Consider the following 26,036-nt stretch of genomic DNA (forward strand, 5'->3'; position numbering starts at 1 on the left):
AGCAGAAATTTCTGAATACCTTTTGTATCACTAAAACCAAATGAGTAAGCAGTATAGTTCAATCAAAACCATTTACAGAAAAATTTTTAAACCCTTCTATTATTTCAGTGTTGTGTATCCAGAGCTGGGTAATTCACCATTTCAGATGACTAGCGTACATGAGAGAAATTGATGTGCAGCAAAATAAAATCTCATGAAGTCCCTTGCAAAGGCATTATTTGCATAGGAAACGGTTTTGTGAAAATCACTGGCTGAATTTCTCCGCAGTGTTGATTTCCCAGGAATTCGGTCACAAGGAAAGCAGGTTGACTCACTGAGGATGAAATACAGTTAAAATCGGTTTTGAGGGTCAGCGTTCCCAGCAATCTGCAAAGCTACCTGCCCTGCTCTGGAAGCTGGGATTCACTTCATGCCATTTACAAAACTCTCTGCCGTGCCTGACAGCAGCGACCACCGCTAACTGGCTTTCAAACCACGCAGGCTAACTCCCCAGCAAGCCATCCACATCACCCTCGAAAGGGCGGTCGTTTGCAACGGGCTTGCCCCCTTGCTTTCACGAGTTTTGCACCGCCGCTTTCTCAGCACACTGTATTTTTCCTGCTGGCACGTTTCCACCTTGGGATTTTTTTGCACTCCCCACTCACACAGATCTCGTGCCAAACTCCGGCTCCTATCTCAACAGCCTGGGCTTCCTACCGCTGCAGCAAAATGGCAGTCCTCTTTGTGGCGGACGACAGAAACATTTGCATTTAAGGGGAAGACAGGGCAGCTACGGCAGAGGAGCTTTGCAAAAATAATAACTCGTCAAATGTTTGGCAGCGCTTCAAGGAAGCGTTGCCCATTGTCAGAGCTGAGCTTTTCTGAGAACTCCTCCCTTTCTGAAGCGAGATTGGGCTGCAGCCTCACTAAGGACATCATTTCTATAGGAGCATGACCTCTAAGTGACAGCTTTTGAATGCTGGGACCGCCACTGTTTCATCTGGGACATATTCAGGGCGGGCTGTGCCGAGTGGCGGCTCAGAAGCTCAGCGTGCACAAAGCGGTTGTGGGGATGGATCCTCCTCGGTGGCTGGGCCAGCGGCACCGGGAGAAGCCTTCCTGCGGGCTTGCCCCATGCATCTGCTCTGGGGCTTGCTCACGCCTAGCTACAGCAGCACGTGAGTCCCAACAGCCATCTAGCATCAGCACTTCCAGCTCAGGAGGGACGAGGACCAGGACTGATGTCTGTGGGGAACGGAGAGGAGGGCAACAACGGGCACCCTGTGGCAGCAATGAGCTTGCTGCAGAGTTAGCCCAGGTGTTATGGTTACTCCAGCAACTCTGCAAAGTCGTGTGCAAGCACCAGCCTCCGTGGAGTGTTTCTTTATCATCTGTGTGTTGCCAAGGTGGCGTTGGTTTTGTGCTGCTGGGAGCTGAGGTGCTCCCCTGATCACTTGTGGGAGGGTCGGAGGGAAGTGGAAGGGGAGAGGGGGAGATGGTGGGAAGGACGTGCAGCCTTTCTGGTTGGGGGATGATCAGCGTTCAAGTGACCTCTTTGGTCATCTCAGAGAAGTAGACACACTGCTAGCCCATGTGAAGGGCAAATACGGACCACAAATCGTCTCAGCTTGGATGGCAAGGCTCTGTGTGAAGAGGGAGGTGGCTGTAGAGCATCATCTGAGTTAAAGCCTAAGCTGATATGAAGGAAGATTCACCATAATACCTGCGCTTGTCCTCCCAGAGATGCTTTTTCTCCCAGGCAGGAGCACCCTTCGGCAGAGAGCCCTCCCGCACAGCCCTGGCAGCAGCTGATGGTTTCCCAGCCGCAGCTTGACCTCATGACTGTCTAGGAGATCCAAAGCATTTGCAGCTGACCTTCCAAATGAAGGTTTAATTTAGAGCCCGAAGACTCCTTCCTTCATTTGGCTTCTTTCCTCTGAACCCCCGCTCAGTCTGAAGCCCCAGCTCCCAGCCCAGCATGCCGGCCGGCTGCGGGCAAGCCCGCGGGGTGTTCGCATTTGTCCCCGGCTGCTGGTGACTCAGCATGGGGAGCGGAGCGGAGCTGCTCCCCTGCAGCTGTCCCAGGGCCGCTGGCCCTCAATCGGCCCTTTGTCCTTGGCCTGGGGACAGCGGAGCGAGTGGTGCAGGAGACGGGACCAGAGAGAAGAGAAGAGAGGGAATCCACGTACCCAGCCATGAGACACGGTGCCGCGGGGAAGCTGGTGCTTCCCAGAACCGCCGTCGCCGTAAGCTCTGCTGAGCTCCGCTGATATGGGCATAAACAGGATTTCACTGTTATTTTCCTCATCAGCTTGGTAGCAGCTAAATCAGCGAAAGCGCTGCATTTTTGGCAAACCATGCATTTCTACTCAGAGCGATTACTGGGGCGGTTAGAAATTTCGATTCATCCTGTGGCACAGTTAATGCGGAGGCTGCAGTCATACAGATATATATAGCGTAGGGCAAATTTTTCTGCATTTGTATATGGCACAAAAAGACCATGCCCCGTGACTTCAGCTCCTCTACTTTATGGTACTGCAAATGAGAGACTGTAAAACTGACCCCTGGATCCCTTCACAGCTCAGCCACGGATGATCTCTGCCACTGAATCTCTCGTCGCTTCAGAGGAAGATATTTCCCTAGCTAATAAAGTGTGAAAATAAAACCATTGCAATGTGTTCATGGTGAGCACAGTAGAAATTAATGGACTTGTGTACTTTTAAGAATTAGACATTAGGTTTTTTCACAGGAAATATACTTCTGCTCACTTTTTGTGCGCATGGTGTAATGTCCAAATAGAAGCTTATGTGTGCATAATAGCTGCCTGCATTGGGCATGCACTAAGCATTTTGCTCATGGAAAGACCAGTTTATGCATAAAATATCCCAGAGATAACACATTTCACATAGTAAGGACCATTTATGTTCCTTCGGCAGTCCTTTGGCTGGCACACTTGAAAATACCAGGCATCTCAGAATCAAGAACACCTCTTCACGCTAAGAAGTCCCCAACCCAACCAAAACTCTTCTCTTTGATGATCAGTTGGACAACTATAAACTTGCGGGAAATGTTTTGATGTCTTGCCAGGAACAGATAGTTTTTCTTTAGTGGCTGATCTCTTTGATATTGTATTAGGATCTCAAGAACTTTTTTCTCTGGAGGATTTTGAGAAAAATAAGTCTTGTTCTTGGACTCTCACAATATGTCCTGCAGGGATTAAAATAAAACTTGTTTATAATCTATTGCTTCCTGCATTGAAGGGGCTTGCAGAGTCTGCCAGAAAATGCTGTGTTTGCTGCCATTGCCACTGTGGGTTTTTTATACAGCAATTTCACCTAAGGCCAGGCCACAGAATCGATAGCCATAGTTAATGGCAAATTATTAAGAGAGTTATCTCAGGATTAACTCGTTCCTGTATAGAGGATTGGTTCTCATTAGCAACATTTAAGACCCACTGGTTGTTGACCAAAAGAGTATTTTGCTGCTCTGATTTTCTAGCTATTCCTATATGCACAAACCCCAAAAACTCGAGCTACTCAGTTTTAGAAATCTGGAGTAAATCAGCTGATGGTAGCAGACAGCAAACTTTTTTGCAGGCTCAATGGTCCGTTAGCTGAGAGGATAACAAGAGTAGTCCAAACCCATTAGATGAATCAGCAATATGAAATCAACTTTGCTAGAACCAGCAACAAAGAAGGAATTCACAACAGATCAATGTGAGACTGTGGATGTGCCCAGAGGCTTTGAACTTAAATAAATAACAGCAGCTGTGAAATCATTTTTTTAATTAAAAAGCTCCCAATTTTCCCAACACAGCAGCATGTCCACCTTCATTTTTCCCTTTTCTGTGAATGAGTAGTCCTGGAATCAATTTTGGATGATGTGAACCATAACCCTTAAAATCCTTAAAAGACTGCTCACATCTGTATGACTTCCCTTCACTTGAAAGGGCTAGAAATGCAAATGAATTAATTTGCAGGATGAGCTTGATGCAGAAAAATGTTGTTTACTTCATTATGTTTTGAACAGTCCATGGTTACCCCCTGCTTTGAAAAAAAGGCAGAAGCCATATGACACCAGAAAAAATTTCAAGACCTTTTAGCAGCTACCGAAATTAACCTGATGAACCCAGCTCTTGCCATAGGCAAGGTAAACAAATTGACCCTATGACTTACACATAGCTTTGCTCTGCATGGAAGTGGAGAATCACTGGCGTCAGGAGTTTCGGCAAGAAAACTGAGGCTCTGTTTGCTCACACAACGGTGCTCTTCAAAAGCAAAGGACAATATAAAATGGCATAAGCAATCAGTACAGTGAGGGCATTTCCATTTTAATCTACAAATCTGCCTAAGTCACTTTGTCTTTACAGCAGAATTTGTCTGGGCATGGCATTCTTGAATTTAAGCCTCCAGTGTCTTAAGTGGTGCTTAAGTTTAATTGCACGGTTGTGCCAACAGCAGGGCCACATTAGGTGACGGGTTTTTCTGTGAGGGCACATCTCACAGACCTGAGCATTGTACTGAGGTATTTTCCAAGTTATTGTGGGATACTTGCCTTTTTCGCTTGGTCTGTCTGCAGAAGAGCAATAAACCAGAAAGCTCTGGTTTGTCATGTCCTTCCTTCTAGCTGGTACCCAGTTGTTCAAGCCTTTTACCTTCATACGTCTCTCTGGACACAAGCACTGGCTATGTGATGATTTGGCTGGAGGCTACTTCAGACCCACCTTGTCACCTTAAGAAGACAATGGTGGGCCTTTCCTAGCAGCTCGTGCAGGCTGAGACATGGCAGAGCAAAGACACTTGACATGGGTTTTGCCAGCGGTGGACACCACAGTGCTGACTTGTCCTGGACCACAAAATCACGCACAAAACTGTAGGGCTGTATCAGCCTGCACCCTTGGGTTGATCAGCTGTGGCTCCAGAAGTGTGGGAAGCATGCCTTAAACCTTCAGCCCCAAGACACCCCAGTGGGAGAAGACACTGGTTCATGAGGGACTGCCATTGCCCATGAGAATCTGGCTATCTCAGAGCATCCATGCTTGGTGGCTAAGTTGTCTGGTGTTGGCAAGCAGCCTGCTCCTCTGTAGTCCTGATGACCTGTGAGGCAGCTATCGCTATGGTTTCTTGGCAGGGTGTGTTGCAGGCACAGAAAGAATGACGTTCCTGAAGTGTTCTGGAGCAGCTGGCGGCACTAGTATATCCAACATTTGTCTTCCACCAGGTCACAAAGTATGTGAGAAACAGAAAGGACAACACCGGATCATTACTGCATGCCTAACCGTCACCGCAGTAGGGATCCACAGATATTCATAACGCCAGGTTCTCTGGTAAATAGCGGGATTTCAGGGTATTCTGGCACTTATTCACTCACACAAGAGGAGATTTCTCTCTCCTCTAAGCTGTAACAGTCTGCATCTCTTGTTGGTCTATAACTGTCCCGACTGCTGAAGCCACACCTTGAACTAGAACTCAGGTTTAGCTGCACCCTAAAGACAGGTGTGAATTGTACCCATGTACATGAGTATGTGAAGACCACATAAATGGCAACACAGCTGTACACCACACATTCAGCCAGCTGAAACGACCATATTCCTTCCCGCTACCTCTTCTGGGATCCACCCTGCCTTTGGTGTACAGAGGTTATTGCCATGTGCTACAGCTAACATCCATGGTGGCGAGCGAGGGAGAACTTCCAGCAGCAATGAGCTGAATATTTTACTGGTTTGCAGGCCTATCGCAGGCATCTGGCAAGTGCACTGTCTGCAGCAGGGACCCATTCAAGGGGAGAGGGGAATTCAAGGGTGATTTATTCTTTCCTCTACTTTGTTTGAGCAGTGGAATTCACCTCTGACTACATGTGTAAAGCTTGGGTATCATCTTCCCATCCTTTCCCTCCTCCCAAACACTCAGCCCCCAGTAGACAGGCACTTCATTCAGAACCACTACCAGTATGTCCAGCCCAGGTCCCACCGTGTGGAGAAGAAACAGGGTAGAAAACACCCATGGCATTACCCTGGGTGTCAACAGGAACTTTTCTCAGGGCTGTAATGGTGAGAAAGCAGAGGGGGGTTGCTCTCCGTGCTCACTCCCATGAGTTGGCTACAGACTCCCACTTGCAATCCCAGCTCCAATCCATAGCTTGGTGAACCATGCACGCCAGACCTTCACGCATCTTAGACCTCGACCTTGTATAGCTATTTTTCCACACACAGACATTCTCATTTTTCTCCTGCTTGTGTTTTTGCTGTGCTCTTCACATTGGTTTTCCGTTATTGATGTGCTTTAGTTGCACTGGTAATAGCTGGGTTCCTTCACTGCAGACATATTTTTCTCCTCTCCCCAGAGGGTCTGTGGGCCCTGTGAGGCAGAGAGCAGAGCGGTGAGAAGTACAGCCTTCATAAATCAGGAGCCTGAATGAGCTTTTCCCAAGGTGAAGGGGATGCCTCAGTTGCTGTTTCACGCAAAACAGATATTTTAGACTGTGATAAGTAGGGGTTTATTTCATATGCTGGAGCTACCTTGAAGAATGAACCTTCCCATTGTATATAAAGTCCAGCTAAGTGCTGAGAAAGGAGGACTTTTTTTAAAAAAAAATGCATTTCATCATAGAATGTTTACATTTGCTTTACCTTGTTATAGACTTACTGACTATTTGGCAGCTGAGACTTTTTAATAGTTCTGTTTTTCTTCTTTTTTTGAAAGCTAAAGTGATCCTGTCAGATTTGGGAGGACCAGAAATCGACCTATTGTCTCTATTTGCTGAGTCCACGCAACGCCTTGCGCAGGAGATTTTCACAAACGAATGCCTCTGTAAGGTTGTTTTAAAAGGAAAAAGTGGCAGGAGCCCAAAACCCAGCGATAAGAAACACATGCAGCTCAGCAGAGGGGTGAGCAGCCCCTCGGTGAGAAACCCCCGGGCGGCTACAAGGCGATGAGTAACCCCCTCCGTGGCCATGCTTTGGCAGTCAGAAGCCATGAGTCAGCCCCCCCCCACTTCCAAATTATAAGGGGCACGTTAGCTTAAGAGTTCTTAGGCTTGAAAAATAATAATACATGTGGGTTTTCCTTTTTTGCCCTCCTTTCTGATGTTTGGACCCTTGGCTACACGTTCTGCTCGTGTTTTCCCGTTTCTCTCAGCAGCCCTGTGGTCCAGCGCAAAGTTACATCATTTTTTAACTGCAAGCCGAGGTTCTCATCTAATCACTTCACTCCGGGAGCTGGGACTTAACGAACAATAAATATCACACGCCTGGCAAGGAGCTCTGAGAGCTCGCGCTGGTGATTGCTGCAATAACAAACTTGGATGTTTACGCAGTGTAGAAAATAGACACAGTGAGAAAACAGGCTTCAGTTTCAAGATATAAATCTTCCCTGTTGTGAGAAGCAGCTTCAGAGAGCTGTTTGTTTTAATTAATAGTTGCAGAATGGTGAATAATTGGGATAAAATAACTGGCCCAAACCTTCACCTAAATCTTAGAAGAAAAAAAGAAAAACAGACGTTATAAACTTCTTTTAAGATATGAATTTTCCACCTGGCTTGTGGCTAAACATTTTCAAGTAAGAGCTTACAGCTAGACTCCCAAACCCAGCTTTAAAGAAATAAGTGTCCTGATTTGAAATCTGGCCATTCCTACATGTAAGTTCCTATATACAGATTTAGGAAATCTAACTTCAGGCTTCATTTCTAAAAAGTTTACCTTGGCCTCTTTCATAAATCTATTTTTGTATATACGTATATATAGTCAAAGAGATGTATGCATCTCTCAAATTCCTGGCTTCAGTCCTTAACTTGGCAGTGAAAAGAATATGTGAGGAGTTCTACGAAAAAAATTTTTTTGCATTCCTCTTGCACCTTTTACCTGCATATTCCAAAGCAGTTTACATCGAGGAAGAATGATGTCATATAGGGAAATATTTTTAGCCCTGCTCAACCCTAGAGGAAACTGCAGCACGGAGCAGTCTGGTGACTTGTCCCAGGTCATCGTGGTGCACGCGATGGGTTTTCTGACCTGGCCCGAACTGGGAAGTGCCGTCTGTCTCGTAAGAAGGGGTTTTCTTGCAAAATGAGGACTTGGACTTTGTGGGCAGAGGAAGAGCATGTGGAGGTTTGGGCTGAGGTCTGGATTTTACCCGCAGCTTGCTTTGCCCTCCTCCATCCCCCCTCGCTGGCCTCCCCATCGCTTGCCTCCCACTCCCGCCCTCGCTGCCGAAATCCACCGGGCCCAGCACCTCCGTTTCTCCACTCATTTCTTGCATCCCATCTTGCTCCGCATTATGGAAGATGCAGTCCTGACCCCGAAGAGTTTGCAGTATAAACAGGCACAATTTTCTGTGTGGGTGAGAGAGATGCTAAGAAAAGTGATTGTCTCGCAACACCCCCTAAACATTTTGCTTACGTGTTTTATGTCTTTCCCTCATTCTTTATCTATTTCGTTTGTTTAAATTATAAACTTTTCAGGCCGGGGATTCTGCCTCCTTCTTCTGCCTTTACAACACCTACCACAGCGCGGCCCCAAAGCTGGTTGGAGCCCTGCGCCGCTACCACAGTACAAACAATAATAAATAAAACCAGGACTGCGAAGAGATTATAATTAGAGCTGTGCAAAACTCAGCAGTTTTGGTTTGCATTGGTTCCTCCCTGCTGAGTCTACATTGTGTTTTGGATTTGTATGCAAAAAAACCCAAAGCAAAACTCCCAAAGTGCCAAGTGTGGCCGGGTCTGGGCTCAAAATCCTGCACAAACCAGGGTGTTTTTAACGGTTCCTCCTTGAAATTATAAATCTGCCAAGGCTCAATCCAGGTTTACTGAAAGGTTCTTGAACCTTTGCAGATTTTGGGGGCCAGCCAAGTTTTCGGTTTCATTACAAAAGTCTCTCTCAGCTCTGCTTAACATACTAATTGCCACACCACGATGCCCTGTGGCTAACAAGAGGATTTAATCTTTCCTGGCTGCCCATGCAGATCCACTTATGAGCACTGTGGCTGGCTCTGAATTCATATTTTGGATTGCCGCGTTCGTCGTCGGTGCCCAACAGCTGCCAGCAAACAGAACCGCGTCCGAAATCCTGTCCTGAGGAGTTTGCTTTGCCCCGAGATACAGCACCACGGCCACCTTTGGGTGCATCATCCCTTGCCTTGCTTGCCCGAGTCCCCGGATGCCATCGGGAGGGAACAGATGAGCAGGGGGCTGGGGGCAGGCATGGCATTTTGGCTGGCAGCAGGGACGTGCAAGGCTTCACAAATACCCCCTTGCATGCGTGGTTCCTGCTCCCCTCCACCTCTCTTGGGAGGAACAGGGATAGAGGTGAAGGGCACCAGCCCCACAGCAGCAATGATGTTTATGAGGCCAAACAGCCCAAGGGTGGTAGGTGGGGCAACACCACCCACAACCAGGGCCAAAATTAGGGAGGCAGGGAGAGTAGCAGCCTCCCCAGACTGGGGGAAGGACTGCAACGGGGGGGATGGAGGTGTACGGGGCTCCTCCTGGGGCTAGCAGTGTATAGGAGAGCTTTTTAAATAGCTGGCTGCCAATAAGTGTATCATACAAAATTATTCTGAACCAAGCCAATTCCACTCCCTGCCCGTGATAAGGAGCAGCAGGCAGGTAATGCAACACACGTCAGCTGCTGCGGTCGGGAGAGCGGAGGTACGGTCATCTCCCCCCGTTACCAGGAGAGGAGGGCAGTACCAAAGTGACCCTGCCCGTTACAGGGCTCGGCACAGTGCCCACTATGGCCTGCTGCCCCTGCCAGAGCATCCAACAGAATCACACAGAATCACAGAATGGTAGGGGTTGGAAGGGACCTCTGTGGGTCATCTAGTCCAACCCCCTGCCCAAGCAGGGTCACCCAGAGCAGGCTGCACAGGACCTTGTCCAGGCAGGTCTTGAATATCTCCATAGAAGGAGACTCCACAGCCTCCCTGGGCAGCCTGTTCCAGGGCTCCGTCACCCTCAGACGGAAGAAGTTCTTCCTCATGTTCAGATGGAACTTCCTCTGCTTCAGTTTGTGCCCGTTGCCCCTTGTCCTGTCGCTGGGCACTACTGAAAAAAGCCCGGCCCCATCCTCCTGACACCCACCCTTCAGATATTTGTAAGCATATATTAGGTCCCCTCTCAGCCTTCTCCAGGCTGAACAAGCCCAGCTCCCTCAGCCTCTCCTCGTAGGAGAGATGCTCCAGTCCCCTCACCATCCTCGTAGCCCTCTGCTGGACTCCCTCCAGTAGCTCCTCATCTTTCTTGAACTGGGAAGCCCAGAACTGGACACAGTGCTCCAGATGAGGCCTCACTAGGGCAGTGTAGAGGGGCAGGAGAACCTCCCTCGACCTGCTGGCCACACTCCTCCTAATGTACCCCAGGATCCCATTGGCCTTCTTGGCAGCCAGGGCACACTGCTGGCTCATGGTTAACACGTCATCCACCAGCACACCCATGTCCCTCTCCGCAGAGCTGCTCTCCAGCAGGTCCAGACATTTCAGAGGAGGACAGACCTCCCTGCTCCTGGCTTGCAAGTCTCCCAGACTTCTCCCTAAGCTGTGTCAGTGGGGCTCCAGCGCTGTCCCGCTGTTCAAGACCGTGTGCGCTTTGAGCCTATGCTAAGTCGCAAGTGTTTGAACTAGAGCTGGCAGATCTCACATCGAAACTCTTCTTTCCTGGCAAAATTTGTAAGATCTGCTGTATTACAGAAAGTCACTGATTTTGATGAACTTTTTAGGAACAATAAGTAAAAACCAGTGAAGATTTGAATGGAGGTATTTCAAGGTTTTTAAAAATGAAAAATTATGGGGGTATGTATTTCACAGTGATTTTGTCTTCTGCAAATTATTAGTAAATAATGAAGGGGAAAACTGAGATTTCATGGCAAAGAAATCATCTGCTTTTACCTAGGTTTGGCATGGTCTGGACGTTGGGGTTTTTTTTATTTTGAATCCTTTTACAGGATAGCAAATCCACTTCCTTGTTAACAACAATTAAAATCTTAGCTCTAGTTCCTAGAAAAAAGGGAGTTTTGTGCCTTACCATGGACATCTCAGCTGACTCTACCAAAGGTAAGGGAAAGCAGGGCAAAGAACCCCAGCTTTTTTGGTGGGGTGCAGAGTGCCTCAGCTGAATCACAGCATATGACCCCCGTTCACTTTGGGTTTTCCTTTTCCCTGTGTTCTTGTGTAACCTGCAACCAGCAAGAGAGTCATTTAAGCACGGAGGAGGAGGCATCCATGGCCCTGGCATCCAGGCTGGAGGCAGCTCTGGTACATGGGTAGTCTTTGCTGTGCAGCACAGCTCTCCTGGGCTTGCTCCTGCATCCAGCCAAGGCTGGACCGTGGACCTGTGTAGCACAGGGAGGGCTGGAGGGTGCAGCTGGGGCGGGCAGGGCCGTGGATTTCAGCAGCAGCAGAGCTTAGCACGCTCCTTCGTCCTGGTTTCAGGGCTGGGCGTGCAGCGAAGGAAGCCAAGCACAGTGGTCAGGCAGCCAAAATCAGAGCCTCAGTGTCGGGGATTCACAGTGATGGTCATTTTCGGTTTAGACTACATTGGTGCAGAAAGACAAGCACCCAGTCACAGCTGGCATTTTTAATATGCATTAAAACATGAAAGTGAAAGCTTTCTGAAGTATTAGTTAGCGATAAGGTAGGTATCTTATTTTTCTTCTCAGTAATAACTAGTTCCGTATGGAGTTAAATAAACTTGCTCTCAGGAGATGAGAAACACTGCAGAACAACAATAAGGTGGGCATTTTTAAATATGACTTAAACTTATGGAATATATTGAGTTAGTAGATCAAAGTCACAGTTCATGATGAGTAAAAGTAATATAAGAGCAAATAGCTGTGAAGCTAAGCAATAAATCTGTGATGTTCTTGGTAGTCCCAACAAGTACCTATTTTATTAATGAATTTTAGCTTATTGACCTGAAAAATTCTGTTTTCCCCCATGGCAGAAGGTTGTGTAAAGAAGTCCATGGCTTCTCTGTTCTACCCCCAGAACCTCAAAAAAGCGAGTAACTCAAAATCCTAATTAAACTGCAGCACGAGATTAAATTATTTTACTAAATGCTGGGACAGTGAAATCTCACCAGGCCATTCTCATATTCCTACACCTCAATGTTCATGTTAATACATGTCCCTTTTTTTTTGCTGTGCTTTTTCTCTGCAATGATACATTAAAAAGAAGAGACATGCAAGAGAAAAATGATTGTTTCTCCAAGCAAGATCTATAATATCCTTCTCCCCAGCAGTATTCCCTGCAGTATAAGCCTAAAGAGCTGTAAGAGCAATAGTAGGTATAACCAACTTTTTTTTTTTTCCTTAATTAGCAGTGCAGTGCCTTGCAACAGAAAACTGAAACAGGTTTTTGCTGACTTAGCATATGCCTCATGAGGAAGAAATCTATCTAGCAATTATGGCTTTGCGTCTCCTGCCCTGTCTCCTGTTGTTTGTGTAAGACACGGGTACTTCTGCCACAGGCTTCTTCATACAGCTGTCCCATCAATGCCAGCTTTCATAGGTAATCCATCTAGCTCAGCAGAGTTCAAATAAGACACCTCCCTTTCTTTACTTTAATTAATGCTTTGTTTGAGTCTCCCCTGGGGATGTAGTCATGCTGATTTTTCAAATTTCTCTGTTAGCTTTCAAGCACAAAAGAAATGGAAAATGTCCACCATTGAGATTCTGGATTTGGAAAATCTGCTTTACGCAGTCTCCTATTCCCAGTTAATGTTTTAAATGCCCAAGGATATCTCTTTAGCTGCAGAACTTACTATGCAATTAATTCTCTAGCTGGAGCAGGAGAAAAAAAAGACATATCCTGTCAAATTCATTCTCCCTGCACTCTCTTCTGATGTTCTGCATCCACAGTTACTGTAGCTACAGCTATAGTTTAGGCACTGATTTACGCTGTCACACCCCACGCGTTGCTCAGACCCTTCCAGGTGCTGAGCAATCTCAGCTCAAGTCACGAACCGTTTCTTGCTGCGTAGTTGCTTTTCCTGCACAGTTTGTGCCTGTGGCTTTTGCTGATCCAGGACCCAACGCTGTGTCTTGGTACGACTGAACAGACAGACAGACACCCTCGGCGTCAGGTCACTGCGGCTGCAAAACCAGACCAGACACTCCTGAGTCCACCCACTCGCCATGACTTTTTTCAAGAATTCGTTAAAAATGTGTGTATGGCAGTGCTGTTAATCAGGCCTGGTATACACAGGCAAGCTAGTAAAATCCATCAAATGGCAGATAAGCCAGACAGGCTAAAACCAAAGTCTTCAGCAAAGCATGTTTGAATCAGTAAGAATCAAGAACTGCTACACCCTCAGTCAGCACTGCCTGATAATATTTTACTTGCTTTGGGTTTCTGTGCTTTTAATGAGCAAACACTGGGGTTTTGTAACCCTCGTGATTTAAATACATAACGCCACGTTGCGCTTCTGTAGCTTCTTCCTCAGATTGCGTTGCGTGCATTAAGCAAGGCTTGCGGCATCCTTCAAAGGGTGTGAGAGTTTCAGTGAACTCGTTACACAAAGGTAACCCTAGAGACTTGTTCCGCGCAGAGTAGAGAAGAAATAAGGGCAGAAGTCTTCTTTCGCCCTTTTCTACAGCACAGAGTACAAAGATACAGTTTTCACTTTCCAGGATCCTTATGAGTTAGCTCCTATCAAGCTTACTTCATCGCTTTCACTGAAATAGGGCACATCAAAATGAGAGTCCAGGCACAGGTTCCCCTGGAACAACAAAAGGCGTGTTGTGGGCTTGATTTCCTGACTTCAGCACAAATCTGTGCACAGACCAGCCCTTGGCTTTGCTACAGGGTTTGGTTAAAATGGTATGACGATTTTTTTACAGAGCTGTAAATAGAAGCCCTGGCAGTGGCCTCCCAGTGATGCTCTCTGATCCCTAGACAATCATCCTTTTGCTTCCCGATTAATTTTTTTTTCCTGGCGTGACCACCATGCCACACTTCCAGCCTTGCTCTGCTGTGTCCATATCAATCTTCACAGAGCCAACAGTAGGAAAGGCAAAGGCCCACCACCATCTTCTCTCCTCTTGTCCTCTTTCAACAGGGACTTCTTTTTTCCATTGCAACTTCCTTCCTACAGCCAACATTTCAGCCAACATTTTAGATTATTCTTATCTTTATTAGGTCTGTGTCTTCTGTTTTGTACCAAGACTCGAACCCACCCAATTTCATGTCAGAAAGATAAGAAACGGAAGATTGTTCGATTCATGTGGTTAAAAAATATTGATGAGGCTCATCCAGAAAATTACTTGTCCTCAATGCAAGAAGGCTGTGCTGGGGAGTAGACTGGAGCTTATGTTTGTGAAGTCCTGGTCTAGTCCTACGAGAACTGCCTGGAACTTTTCTAGTACCTACATGTCTTACTATCTAGATCGCCATCACCATAATGCCTGTGCTCCTCCCAGTAATAATACTCCCTCACTCTCTCTCTCTTTGCCTTTCTCGCCAACCTATAAGATGGACAGATAGTTTGAAATAAAGCTTTTTATGTGTGTGAGTATTGATGGAGGGCAGTTGTGTATCAATACTCCTGATAAGCCATATAAAGGTCATACACAGTCCATTAGCTGTGCTGACTAGATACTAGCTTAGCTAGATGTCAGGTCAATAGATGTGTATTGAGTTTGTCCCCCAGTTTCAGTGTCAGTAAGTAAGCCTTGCAACTAAGCTGAAAGGAACAAACCAGCTGCAGCACAGCCCAGAGTGTCCTCCTCATCACAGAAACCAGTCGAGCCTATCTAGCCATGAGCCTGGTGGGGTTAGATTTTGTTCTCGTGAAGGAGATTTAATAGAGCTCAAAAAAGAAAAAGTAAAGGCAAAACAATCAGAGCAAGGAAGACTTGATACCATCTCTTCAAAGGTTTAGGTGAGGCACAAATACCGAGTTCATCACACCCATCTAAAATGCTGAGGTTATCACATCCATCTAGTGAAAGGCTAAGGTCACTTCTTATTCAGTGCTGCTTTGGCACCATTTAAATACTCAGTGCTGCATTTTCTTTTTCTTGTTTCACTCTGTCCAGTATTATTTAGAGATTTAAAAACTAAATTAATCAGCATCTTGGAGCAGAAGTTCCAAGGTTGCTTTATTGTGAAATTAAGGTGTGACTCACAGTAGCTGCATATCCACCTTGGAGGCTGGACTAGCCTTGTTATTTTTGTGTGTTGTTTCTTTCCACGCTGGGTTTGCAGCAGGACTCGTAGCCACACAATGTAATGAGCTGAGAAATGGCAGTGCGTCATCCAGGGTGTGGCCGAAGAGCGATGTCGCAAAGGGAGATGGCGAGATTGCAGGGAGGATCTGAGCGGGATCTGGAGGAGGGTAAAGAGCGAAACACCCTGCAGAAAACAAAAATAACCATTTACGTATGTAAATCAAGAGAAAGAGAGTTCTGCAAAGTCTGATTTACCTACCAGGGGAAAATCAGGGGAAAAAACCCGAACATTTCAAAGCCCTGGCTGCAGGCACCTGGTGCATAAGGCTGACATGAGGCAAGCTCCCTCAGTAGTTACAGCACACCCAGCACCCAAGTGCTGCTGCACGATGGCGGCTGCGGAAAGTTAGGGCTGTGTCCACTCAAAGAGTGGCACCACTTGAATTTCTTCAGCTAGAAACAAGTACTTCTGGGAGCAGTAGAAATTATGCTGCCTGGTTTCCTGTGGGTCTGTATTTTGTGGTTGATTATCCGAGGCTAATAAGGGGCAAGAGCTGAATAAAGCTTTTCCTGTGGTCAGGGCATCCTGTGTGGATTCTCTGGGGTCTAATAATACAGTTCACCTTCCTCTTCTGCCCTTCCTTCAATGAGGCACTAATTTGGATGTCTGTCCTCTGCACAAGTGCCAGACTTTCAGAAATCTGTCCAAACTTTTTATCTGTAAGGACTCTGTCTCTGGCAGACATGTCTGAGGCTGGCCAGCCTACTCCAAAGCTGCTGTAGCAACATATACACAGATACATCATCAGCTAAACCTCATTTACTTAGGAAGCCAGGATTCATTTAAAAAAAAAAATCACACCTTCCCCGAAGCAGTAACAGTGTTAACATAATGTGCTTGCTGACCAGACCTGCTTTAGAAACCCAGTGCTGAACTCTTGAGAGTTGCTTAGCGATTAAGCAAATGCCATCTTACACCAGAAGCAGCAACCACAAACACAGGTCTTACTCCATCAGTGCAACTGTGGCGTAGGAAATATAAAAATATAATACTCACCAAAAGGGTACTGACAGGAAATACCCCAGGAACAAAGTGAAGAGGGATAGACCTTTGTGTTTTCATTTAAACAGGAAAGGTAGATGGAAACCAAAACAAACCAAGTTATACTTAAAATAAAGATTACTATATTCTAGGCCGCCAAAGGTTATAACACCTGACCTAAGAATGGGTGGGGATGTTTGGAATAAAGGAAGGGAGGCCTGGAAAATAGTGGACTTCTGTAGATAAGTTTCATGGAATGAAAATAAACAACCGATATCTGCTAAGGGGTACACAGAAGAAGTCAAACAAGACAGTCTGGTGGTTTATATATTTTCTGGTGTTCATGGAGAATCAGGTCTGCCAGAGCAACTGGCTGTCACGGCAGTGCGCTTTGTGTGGCTTCTACTCATGTACCTGTTGACCTGACCTCTGAGGTTGGTGGCAAAAGCTCCCATTGACTGAAGCTGGTCTTTCTGCGCTGTTTGCACCCTCAGCAGAACGAAGCAAGGAGCTGCATGGCTCAGTGTTGGGGCAGGGAGCACTGGCAGTTGGCTACGAGACACTGACATACCACAGTGAGATGTTTCCCTGCATACGTGCCACCTGGCAGCGTTGCTTTGGGATACAGCATGGGTTTAGGAATCAGGCCAGTTCCAAATCTGTTACAACTCATCCCAAAACCAGTCGGTTAACGGCAGCCTGTTCATCACGGCCCTCCTGTTGTTGTTGTTGTTGTTGTTTTAAGAGGAGTGACAAGCTGCCAGTTCTCTGCTAATATTAATGCCAAAGTAATTTCATGAAGGATGCCATGGTAGATGCCAGTTATCATTCCTCAGAGACTTATAAAAGGGTGGTGTAGATATATTTCTGTGCATATGTGTGTAGAAGTACTTTAGGAGATTCCAAAAGCTTATCCTAAAGGTATAGTCTTGCAAACCGTTGACCATTCTGGCTCCAGTCCAGCAAAGCACTTAAATATTTGGTGAACTCAGCACGACTTTTCGCATGCTTGAAGCTAACACATCCATATGCACTTGGTTGGACCGGGCTCACAGAGGCTGCACTACAGCCACACCTTGCACGAGAGAAATCTCCCTGAGCTAGTCGTGGGCTCTGTCTGGCATGTCCATTTGCCTCCTCACAGACAGTTGCCAAGAGGCTACATCAACATTCACATTGCCTGGCCAGGCTAAAAAGAAGAAAAAAAAGCTTCAGTGGCTTCAGCATTTCATCTCAGCGGTCTTTCTCTAACCAGACAGGCAAGGTGAGAGGGAGACAGTTTTGCACGCAGTGCTGTAGAGATCAGACTTCCCTTCCCAGAATCAGCACTCTCTGAACAGCAATAAATCCACTCAGGGACATGCTAAAAAATAAAGCGATTCCTAAAATAAATAATTCAGACTTCAAACTGTATGATAGGCAATTACTATGTTTGAATAATTGGGTGTAACTGTAGGCAGAGAGAAGCTACAAGACCAGATGTGCATATAAAGCTAAACATAGGCTTTGCAGGATCTAATCAAATCAGTCCACCATCTGGCATGAGAAGAAAAATCGTGTGACAGACCTGGTCAACATGAGAAAATGGCACGAATTTCTAGATAACGAGCTTAAGCTAAATCAGCCTGTTACACAGGTCAGAAATGGAATCATCCACAAAATGGATTGCACCGGTTCAACTAAATCACATCTGATTTTACAAAATTAATACCATTTTCTCCTATGAACTAGACCTTAGGTGACCTCTCACAGATAACAAGCTGGGAATAGTCAGAAATAAGTACATACAGGTAGAATAGCTCATGGCAGACAAAGATTCACGTTCACTTTTCTCTCCATGCAAAATAAATCCTACCCATCGGACGACTCTTTTCCAAGCAGTTGGTGTCAGAGCCCTTTAGTCAAGTGTTTGTGAGTCAGAGCCGCAGCGAGCGGATCCAGCTGCATTTTGGCTACCTTGGGAGCCAGGAGCTGCAGCAAAGGCTGGAAACAGAGGAACTGGTAGGGTCTTGCTGGGGCATGTCTCGGTGGTGGTCAGCCTGTGAGCCCAGACCTGGGCCACTGCTAGGGAAGGGGTGTTCAGTGGGCTGAGCTGAGGACCCCAGTGGTTTGGAAGCCCTGGGCTGGGATGTTTTGTTTGCATGCGCTGTAGCAGCTGGCCGTGGCAGCTCTGGCCCCAGATGCGGTTGACTTTGCAGCAGCAGCTGGAAAATGTCACATAACACCGTGCAGACACTCTGGAAATGCCCTTGCTTGCCACTGTGCTTTGGTGGCTCTTGGTCATCCGTGCTTAGGTTTGCAGTTTGTTGTGGGATGAGGACTGCACACAAGGGAGAGGAAGCCTGGATGTCCTGTGGGGCTTCCAGAACCAAAGCATCCATCGTACAGCGGCTCCGATAGCAGGGGATGGGGCTCGACAACGCAACCTTGGGCTGTCCTGTGGGCACAGCTTCACGGTTTTCCCCGCTTGAGTGAGGCAAACAGGAAGCCAAAGTCAATCCAGCTTAACCAAAAGCAGAACTTAGTGTTGCTCCATGACATTTTGATTGGTAACTCAAATTGGGCTGTCTTCTCTCCCTCCCCTGTTTTGTGCTGCGTGCCCCGTACCAGCAGATCGGACACGTTGCAGACAACTGCACGAGGGCCGTGCAGCTCAACCACTTCCATCAGTTCGTACAGGGCTGCTACAGGCAGGGAGAGAGCAGAGCCTTAAGGAGGTGACAGCAACTTTATTTGATTTATGGGGTTTAGCTTTTGATACAAAGCTCCACCTACTCAGCAACATATGAGCGTGTTTGTGGGTTTACAGATTTACTTCAGCGCTCCAGCAGACCATCTTCCCCTTCTGCTACTCCTCTGGAAATAGTTCAAGTCAGTGTGTTGGGCACACAATTTATACTGGCTTTCCCAGCCCCCAGAAATCATATTAAAAAGATAGAGGCAACGTGGGGGAGGGATTTTTCTGGCTTGAAGTGAGAGGATTTGGGGATGACTATGTGGCTACTCCAGCTGAGTTTTCCACGCATGTGTTTTGTTGATGGTGTGCGTGTGCATGTGCAAAACATGTCAGAAAAAAACCTCTCAGGGGAATTAGGAATCTGCCCAGCACGTGGCAAATCCCCAGCACGATCCAGCCCTCCTCCTCCATGCTGCTGCCATCCCTGGGGTGCTCTTCTCGACCAGGCATCTCTGCAGCAGGAGCCCACTGAGGTAAAATGAGGTGTTTAGATAAAGGGTTGAGACACCAGCTTTCACGAACAGCGGCTCAAAAGCAACCTCAAACAGAACCTAGCTGTTGAAAGCCAACCCAGTGATCGAAGTGAAGGGCAAGGACACCCTGTGTCCCACAGGTTGACTGACCTGGTTCCTCTTCATGGCTTGCCGTGACTCCCTGGGGCTAGTTGTAAGATATTTTCTTTGTCCAACAGTCCTGCATGTCCCCGTGGAGCCCAGCCCCTCTTCACAGGGGGATGTTAAAACGAATGTACATCTCAAAACTCCTTCAGCTCACCTCATAGCCCCCCAAAAAAACAATGCAATGTTTTAAACCACTTTTGCAAGTCTCCTTTCTACTGGACAGTTGAAAGGATACAAAAGCATTTTAACCGTTTTATAGGTCATCTCCGGAGTGCTTTTGTGATGTGGGAGAACAGAAGTTTTGTTGCCATTTGCCCGTGGACAGCTGCCAAGCTCACCTGTCTCCACCAAGCCTGCGAGGGGCATATCACATCTCTCTGGAAACTCTGCCGTCAGCCCGGGATGGCTTCTCACTTTACTCAGCTGAAAAACAAGTTGCACAATTTAACCCTTTGCCCGTGCGCTTGCCTGGCTGTGTTACTCAAAACCGGCAACTCGTTCTGTTTGGGCTTTAAGAAAGTAATAGCTGCTAGGTGGTTCTAGAGAAACCTAAAACCAGGACTTTCTTGTGAAAAACCTTCATCTGTGTGAAAAGTCTTCTAGCCCTGCAAGCCATCCTGCCGACTTCAGTCAAGCCTTGAAATGTCCACAACTCTCATTTTGTCACTACTTAGTCACAGTTAACCAGCCTCCAAATCTGACTCTTTTTTAATAGGCTCTGATTTAACAAGACACTTAAGAAAATCTTTAATTTAAATAAATTCTTAATTCAGTCTTTCTGGCTAAAGTTTTACTGGTCTAGTTGCATGTTCAAAGTAAGACATATTTTATAGCATCTGAAGACAGAAAGAAGTAGTTCGAGCCTGTGTTTAAAATAGAAAGCTAAGGATTAGAAGAGATCTGCCACTGACCACATCTTCTTACAGGCTGTTTAATTTTGCAGGGTCCTGCTTCTAATCTCAGAAATTATCATTAAAACCCTCCCATGTATTCCGCTGACACAGGAGAACTGAGCAGCTTCTTTTGTTAATGTTCAGGAAATATTTGCAGTTCCTTGCGTGGAAGGTGTGACAGAAGTGTAGTGTAATCTTCTCCCTTATGTATGAATTTCTTTTCTTCCCCTCCCTACAAATGATTATTTACATTCTCCACCCTTCTCTCCTGGAAAGAAAGTGCATAAAATTATTCCCCATCACATTCTTTCACTGAGTTGGCAAAATACAGAGAAATACAGCAAGTTTAAATGATATGGAATATGCAGGCATAGCTTATCTAAGATCAAGGGTGCAGATCAAAATCAACAAAGCCTCACAAAAGAAAGCCCCAAAAGATCTTTCATCTGCCTGATCCCGTTTCTCTGCCTACACCTCTTTTTACCCTACTGTAATATATTCGTTCTGCTTTAGTTTCTGCTCTGCGCAACTTTTCTGCTTAAGAAAGATTCTGTTGAGTCATTACCAGCATCAGCCAAACAGGCTTTTCAAGAATGGAGGAGAAAATAAAGGCTGTGGTTTTTAAATTAATTCCATGCCGCTTAACCCTTAAACCACTAGTGACTTCCAGACTTCCAACCAAGTTAATGCTGAGCAGACTATGTAGCTGTCGTGCCCGAGATGAGAGCACTGTCAGTGCTTCTGTTGGTGACCGCACTAGAGGGAGAGAGACGTGCCACAGCAGCATCGTCCGCTCTCGTTAAATACGGGAAAAGGCAGAGATGCTGCTGGCGGCATGGGGTCTGGCTGGCCAGGAGGTGGCTGCACCCCTGCCCAACACAGCCTCTGCTGGGGTCCCTTCCCCTCCACCAAAGACTGCCAATATCTACCAGAGCTGCTGTTTGACCGAGACTCATCCCAAGCCAGGCTTGGCACCGACCGCCCCGCAGCCGGGGGTGCTGCTGTGAGCAGCCCCCATCTTCCCATACCCGCACACCTTGCCCTGCTGCCTTGCTCACTGCCCAGGCAGTGCTGGCCGAGCACCCAAAAGCACTCGGGCAGAAATCACAGTGAAGGGCTATGCCCTTACCCTAAATACTCCCTCCTTGCTGCGTGAAAACACTGCCCTGGATAACCTGCACCCACACCACAGCAGACAGCGAGAGGGGCTTTTCTACTAGAAGATAGTAGTCATGGAAGCAGAAATGAAAAAGAGACAAGAATGTCTCTCCCTCCGTGAGGTAGGAGAGATATTCCACTCCTTCTTCCCGCAGCAGGTTGTGTATAGGAGACAATAGTGGTTGCCAGAATGATAGAACTAGAATAAGCTCCTGGTACCTTGAGGTCTGAGGGGCCCTCAGGGGAGCAGGCGCTTGGAGTGAGAAAAGGCAGAGGAGGGGAAGGCGGATAAGGTGATTTTCTTTGCCTTGGTTTTTAAAGCAATCTCAGCCTGCTAAACTTTCAGTTCATGCTGCCAATGGCTATTTCCAAAGTTATCTTTGCACAGAAAAAGGCTGGAATCCTTCTCTTTCTCTCTCATTCTCTCTGTCTCCTTTTTTAATGAAAGCTCAGTTTAGATCTGATATCACTTTAAAAGGTTTGCTATCAAAGTTTATTAGATCCACTGGGACAGATCGCAGTTTTCAGAGGCTCAGAGTTACACAGCAGATAACTGTAAAGTGAACCATCCAACGTTCTTCAAAATGCTCATTTTTCTTGGGCTCATCTCTTACACAAAGCTGTACTGTATTCCAGCACCATTAGAAACTATCCCGGTTGCTTACATGATGCTGGCCACTGTGGTGCCTTTAGAGCAAACTAGAGCAGCCAAGTCCCCAGCCTGTCCCACTGGAGGATGCTAAGGCAAGCGGGATGCAAGCCCTACCAGCACAGTGGGATAATGCCTGCTTGGGGCTCCTGGATAAAGCCCAGGATTTCAAAAAGAGGTAGGAAGTGTGAGAGCAGCGTCCCTTTCAAAATCTGGATTTTCCTTTTCCTGCTTAAAAATAGTAATAACTAGGAAAGACTCCTCTGCCTAAGGACAATGCATGAGAAATTTCACCTGGAAAGCCAAGAGATAAGAGGAGGGATTAGCACGTCAAGATTCTTATGGAATGGCTGTTCTTTTTTAATGAAGTCATTGGTATTATTTTGTGGTTTTTAGTAGGCTATCCTCCTACCAACGCATGGGAATAAACACCGTATCTGGTAGGATCTCTGACGGTAACGTGTATCACAGAGGCATCTATTTACAGTGTGAAGGGAGGGGAGCTGGTTTGTTTCCCAAGACAGTAATGGAAAGCATGATGTCCTAAAAGTAAGGGTGGTGAAGCACTGGGAGAGGTAGTGGGAAAAAACACTCACGATATACCGAAGAGCGAAAGAGAGTTTCAAAGCAGATATTTGCAGGATGCATCATCACCGAGAGAAGTTGGCAGTCCTGGGAAAAGGCTGAGAGACAAAATGGCTGACCGAAGAGGTCAAGACCATGGGCCACCAATGTCCTGTCTTTCTGCTGCCACTTCACGTGGCTTTACACCCTTCCCTGTCACTTCGTAGCGTCCTTCAACCATTCTAGAGCAACAGACCAGACAAAACTCACAGGAGCTGGTGGTTCTCAGACGCCAACGCTCCCTGCCAGGCTTTGTCCTCCCAGAGCTTCTGGCCAGTGAATGCCTCTCACCAGAAGCATGTGCGACCATTTGACAACTTGTCTGCTTTCTGATTCCTTAACAGGTCACGCAGATGGACCAGAAGCTAGATGACATCCTGAACACGCTCCAGGCTCAGTTTGGGGATCAGCCGCAGGCACAGATGTCGGGGCCAGCCACCCCACCTGTCAGACAGCCACAGGCAACCTCGGATTCCCCCCCAGTCAACCGGAAAAATTGAAAGCCGGAGGACAGCCACATGCCACCCTCTCATTCTTTTACGTCCAGTTATTTTTAAGTCTTGGTGTCTCGGGATTCGGCTGTGTCCTGGGTGAGATTAAATATCCTGCTGTAGTAGATTAAAGAAAAAAAGAGAAGGAGCAACAAGGAGCCAGTCACGGCTCTAGGAGAGCACATAAGTTTTGCACCTGTTTTGTTGGCCACCGTTAGCTAACCTCTGTCAGCCCACGGCGGTCCCATGCAGCCAGCCCCAGGTAGGCTGACCGCACACACGCAGGGCGCACCGTCGAGGTAAGCACCCGAGCGAGGGCTGGGATGACCCATTCGTGGGTGCGGAAGGGGAAGAGAACTGGTTTTTTTTGGCATTTAATCACTAAGTTTAATGCTCACAGCATGCCCAAAAGGGGAAAGAGAGCCAGCATTTGAACATGAAACAAATGGAAATCAGTGAACAGGAAAATTAAACAGCATGTTTTGACTTCTACCAAGCAGCGAGGATCATAAGAAGGGCAGATTTATATGCTAGTGCGAATGACAAAGTAAAGACAACAGGCTACTGATTAAAAATATGGAAGTGTACACGGGCTGGTTGACATATGAAAGGCTGAAGTAAAGACTTGAGCTAATTAAAGCAAAGGGTTGCAAATGAGATGAGATGCATGTTGGAACAGACAGGAGAGAGAGATAGCATCTGCGTAGGCTTACTGCACAAGAACACTGTAATAGCTATCAGCTACGCTGATGACTGTTATGCAAAATGTTCTCAAGCTTTTACCTTCATTCAACAGTGGTTGTTGACTCCAGTTGCCTTAATTTTAACATAAGAAACCTGTATGGTAATTGGCTGTGAAATATCTGCAAAGCTGGCTTCAAGTCACTGAGTAACAGTATGCTGCAGGAGGGCTGCAGCTGCGATTGAGAATGGCAGGGTTTCTTAAAGAAAACAAAAATGTACATACTGTTGACGAAAGTTAATCGCTGTTTCAATAAACTGCTGTATATAATTTTAAATGCTAGATGTTTTTCTACTTGTAATCTGGTTGCAAACCGAGTGCAAATCTGGCTGATATACTGTCACTGTGAAATGGATCTTACCTCCCACTCCAGAAAAGGGATGATAAAAAACTGTTGCTAAATATGTAAATTTAAATAATAAACCAAGCTAAAAAGGGTGCAGTGTTATTTACTTGAGTCTTTTTAATATATTTGCATAACCAACCATTTGAATGAGCAGAAGTCTGCAGAGCAAAGACCTAATTCCTGAGAAATCCGAAATATATTCTATTCCCACTCATATCCATGGAAGCAGAGCCTGCACTGCATTTAAAAGCAACCTGAAAGACTGGTCCCTTAATAAGCATTTACTTGGACCCATGACTGGTCCATTTCAATGTAATCAAATTAGCTTCTAACTACTACCTGTCCCTTTAAAACTCTTTCCCAGGTTTGTGTGTCTGGGAATTCAAGCTTGGAAAGAGCACAATGAGACTGATTCCAATCTTTAGATTGCAGGCGCGTCTTAGACAGAATATTAATGATGTGTGAGAGGCAATAAAAAAAAAAGCAATGTGGTTTTAATTAAATCAGCTGACAAGCCGCCGTTCCATCTTGTCTGATTACTACAGAGTTACTGAACATGACCAAATGCAGCATGTAACATGGGAAAATGGTAAATAATCGTTGTCAGAGCGTTGATTTGCTCCTGGCTTTCAGTCAGGGTCACGAGCTTCTGCAGTGGTCCTTCATATAACCTCACTGACTCTGGTCACTGAGAGCTAAATAGGCAACTGGACACCAAAGGCAGGTAACGTGTCACCAGCCACGGGTAAAAAGTCTCCCTGAAGATCTCTTGGCCACAGAGGTTCAGAAAAAGAGCAGTGCAGCTTTCAGCAGAAGGGCTCAGAGACATCTATGGCCAACAGAAGGTGAAATGTCTTTCCGGGACACTGCAGATATTTGTATGAGGGTTATGCATGGTCACTGTTTTACTTACTAGTGAGTAAGTGTTAAGGCACTGTAGCTACAGTAACACCTACTACTCTGGAGTGCCTGGAAAACACACTAAAAAGATTCAGTTAAACAAAATAAAAGTGGTCTCAGCTGCAGAGAGTGTCAGAAGGGATGAGTGGCTGGGAGGAAAGGATAGAGGCCCACAGTGATCCCTTCAGAAAAAAAAGTATGTGTGCGAGTCTGTGTGCACATGTCTCTTTTTTTTTTAACCACAAGTCAAAGTTTCCCCAGAGCCTGAGCCTTCAAAGGTTTGAAAATCCAGCCGTGCTGGCCAGCCATCCGCTTTCCAGCCGGCCACTGCAAAGCCCGCGGTGTGGCACAACCTGTTCAGACAGCACCACCGGCATGTGACCGCAACCATCACTGTTGCCACGATGGAGAGATAAGGGTGTGGCCTGAACACATTACAGTGAGGGAGGAAGAAGGTTGGTGGGAGACACCCATTTTCACACCATATGATGAGATCTACGGCAAAAAAATGAAAGCGACATAGCTTGACCTTGCTTAAGCAAAACTCCACACCCACAGCTAAGATGAGAGTTGCCATCTAGCTAAATCTTTCTGATTGCCCAGGGGTGAAAGTATCCAGGAGCAGCACTGATGTGACTATCTGGCAGTACTACCTGACCCTTATTCCGAACACAGATGGTTTTGCACAGTGAACA

The 26,036-nt window shown here is 46.5% G+C and overlaps 1 protein-coding gene across 1 annotated transcript in view; it reads left to right on the forward strand.

Moving 5' to 3' along the window:
• The window catches only part of LOC104335004 (potassium voltage-gated channel subfamily KQT member 1), a 501,768-nt gene extending 477,250 nt beyond the window's left edge, over positions 1-24,518 (forward strand). The window contains exon 16 of the mRNA XM_009940687.2: positions 23,207-24,518. Coding sequence (XP_009938989.2) covers positions 23,207-23,362 — 156 coding nt within the window. The 3' untranslated portion in view covers positions 23,363-24,518. The remainder of the gene's footprint in view (positions 1-23,206) is intronic.
• Positions 24,519-26,036: the final 1,518 nt, after the last annotated feature.

This window comes from Opisthocomus hoazin, chromosome 1, assembly GCF_030867145.1.
Source record: "Opisthocomus hoazin isolate bOpiHoa1 chromosome 1, bOpiHoa1.hap1, whole genome shotgun sequence".
In the NCBI taxonomy this organism is placed as follows: domain Eukaryota; kingdom Metazoa; phylum Chordata; class Aves; order Opisthocomiformes; family Opisthocomidae; genus Opisthocomus; species Opisthocomus hoazin.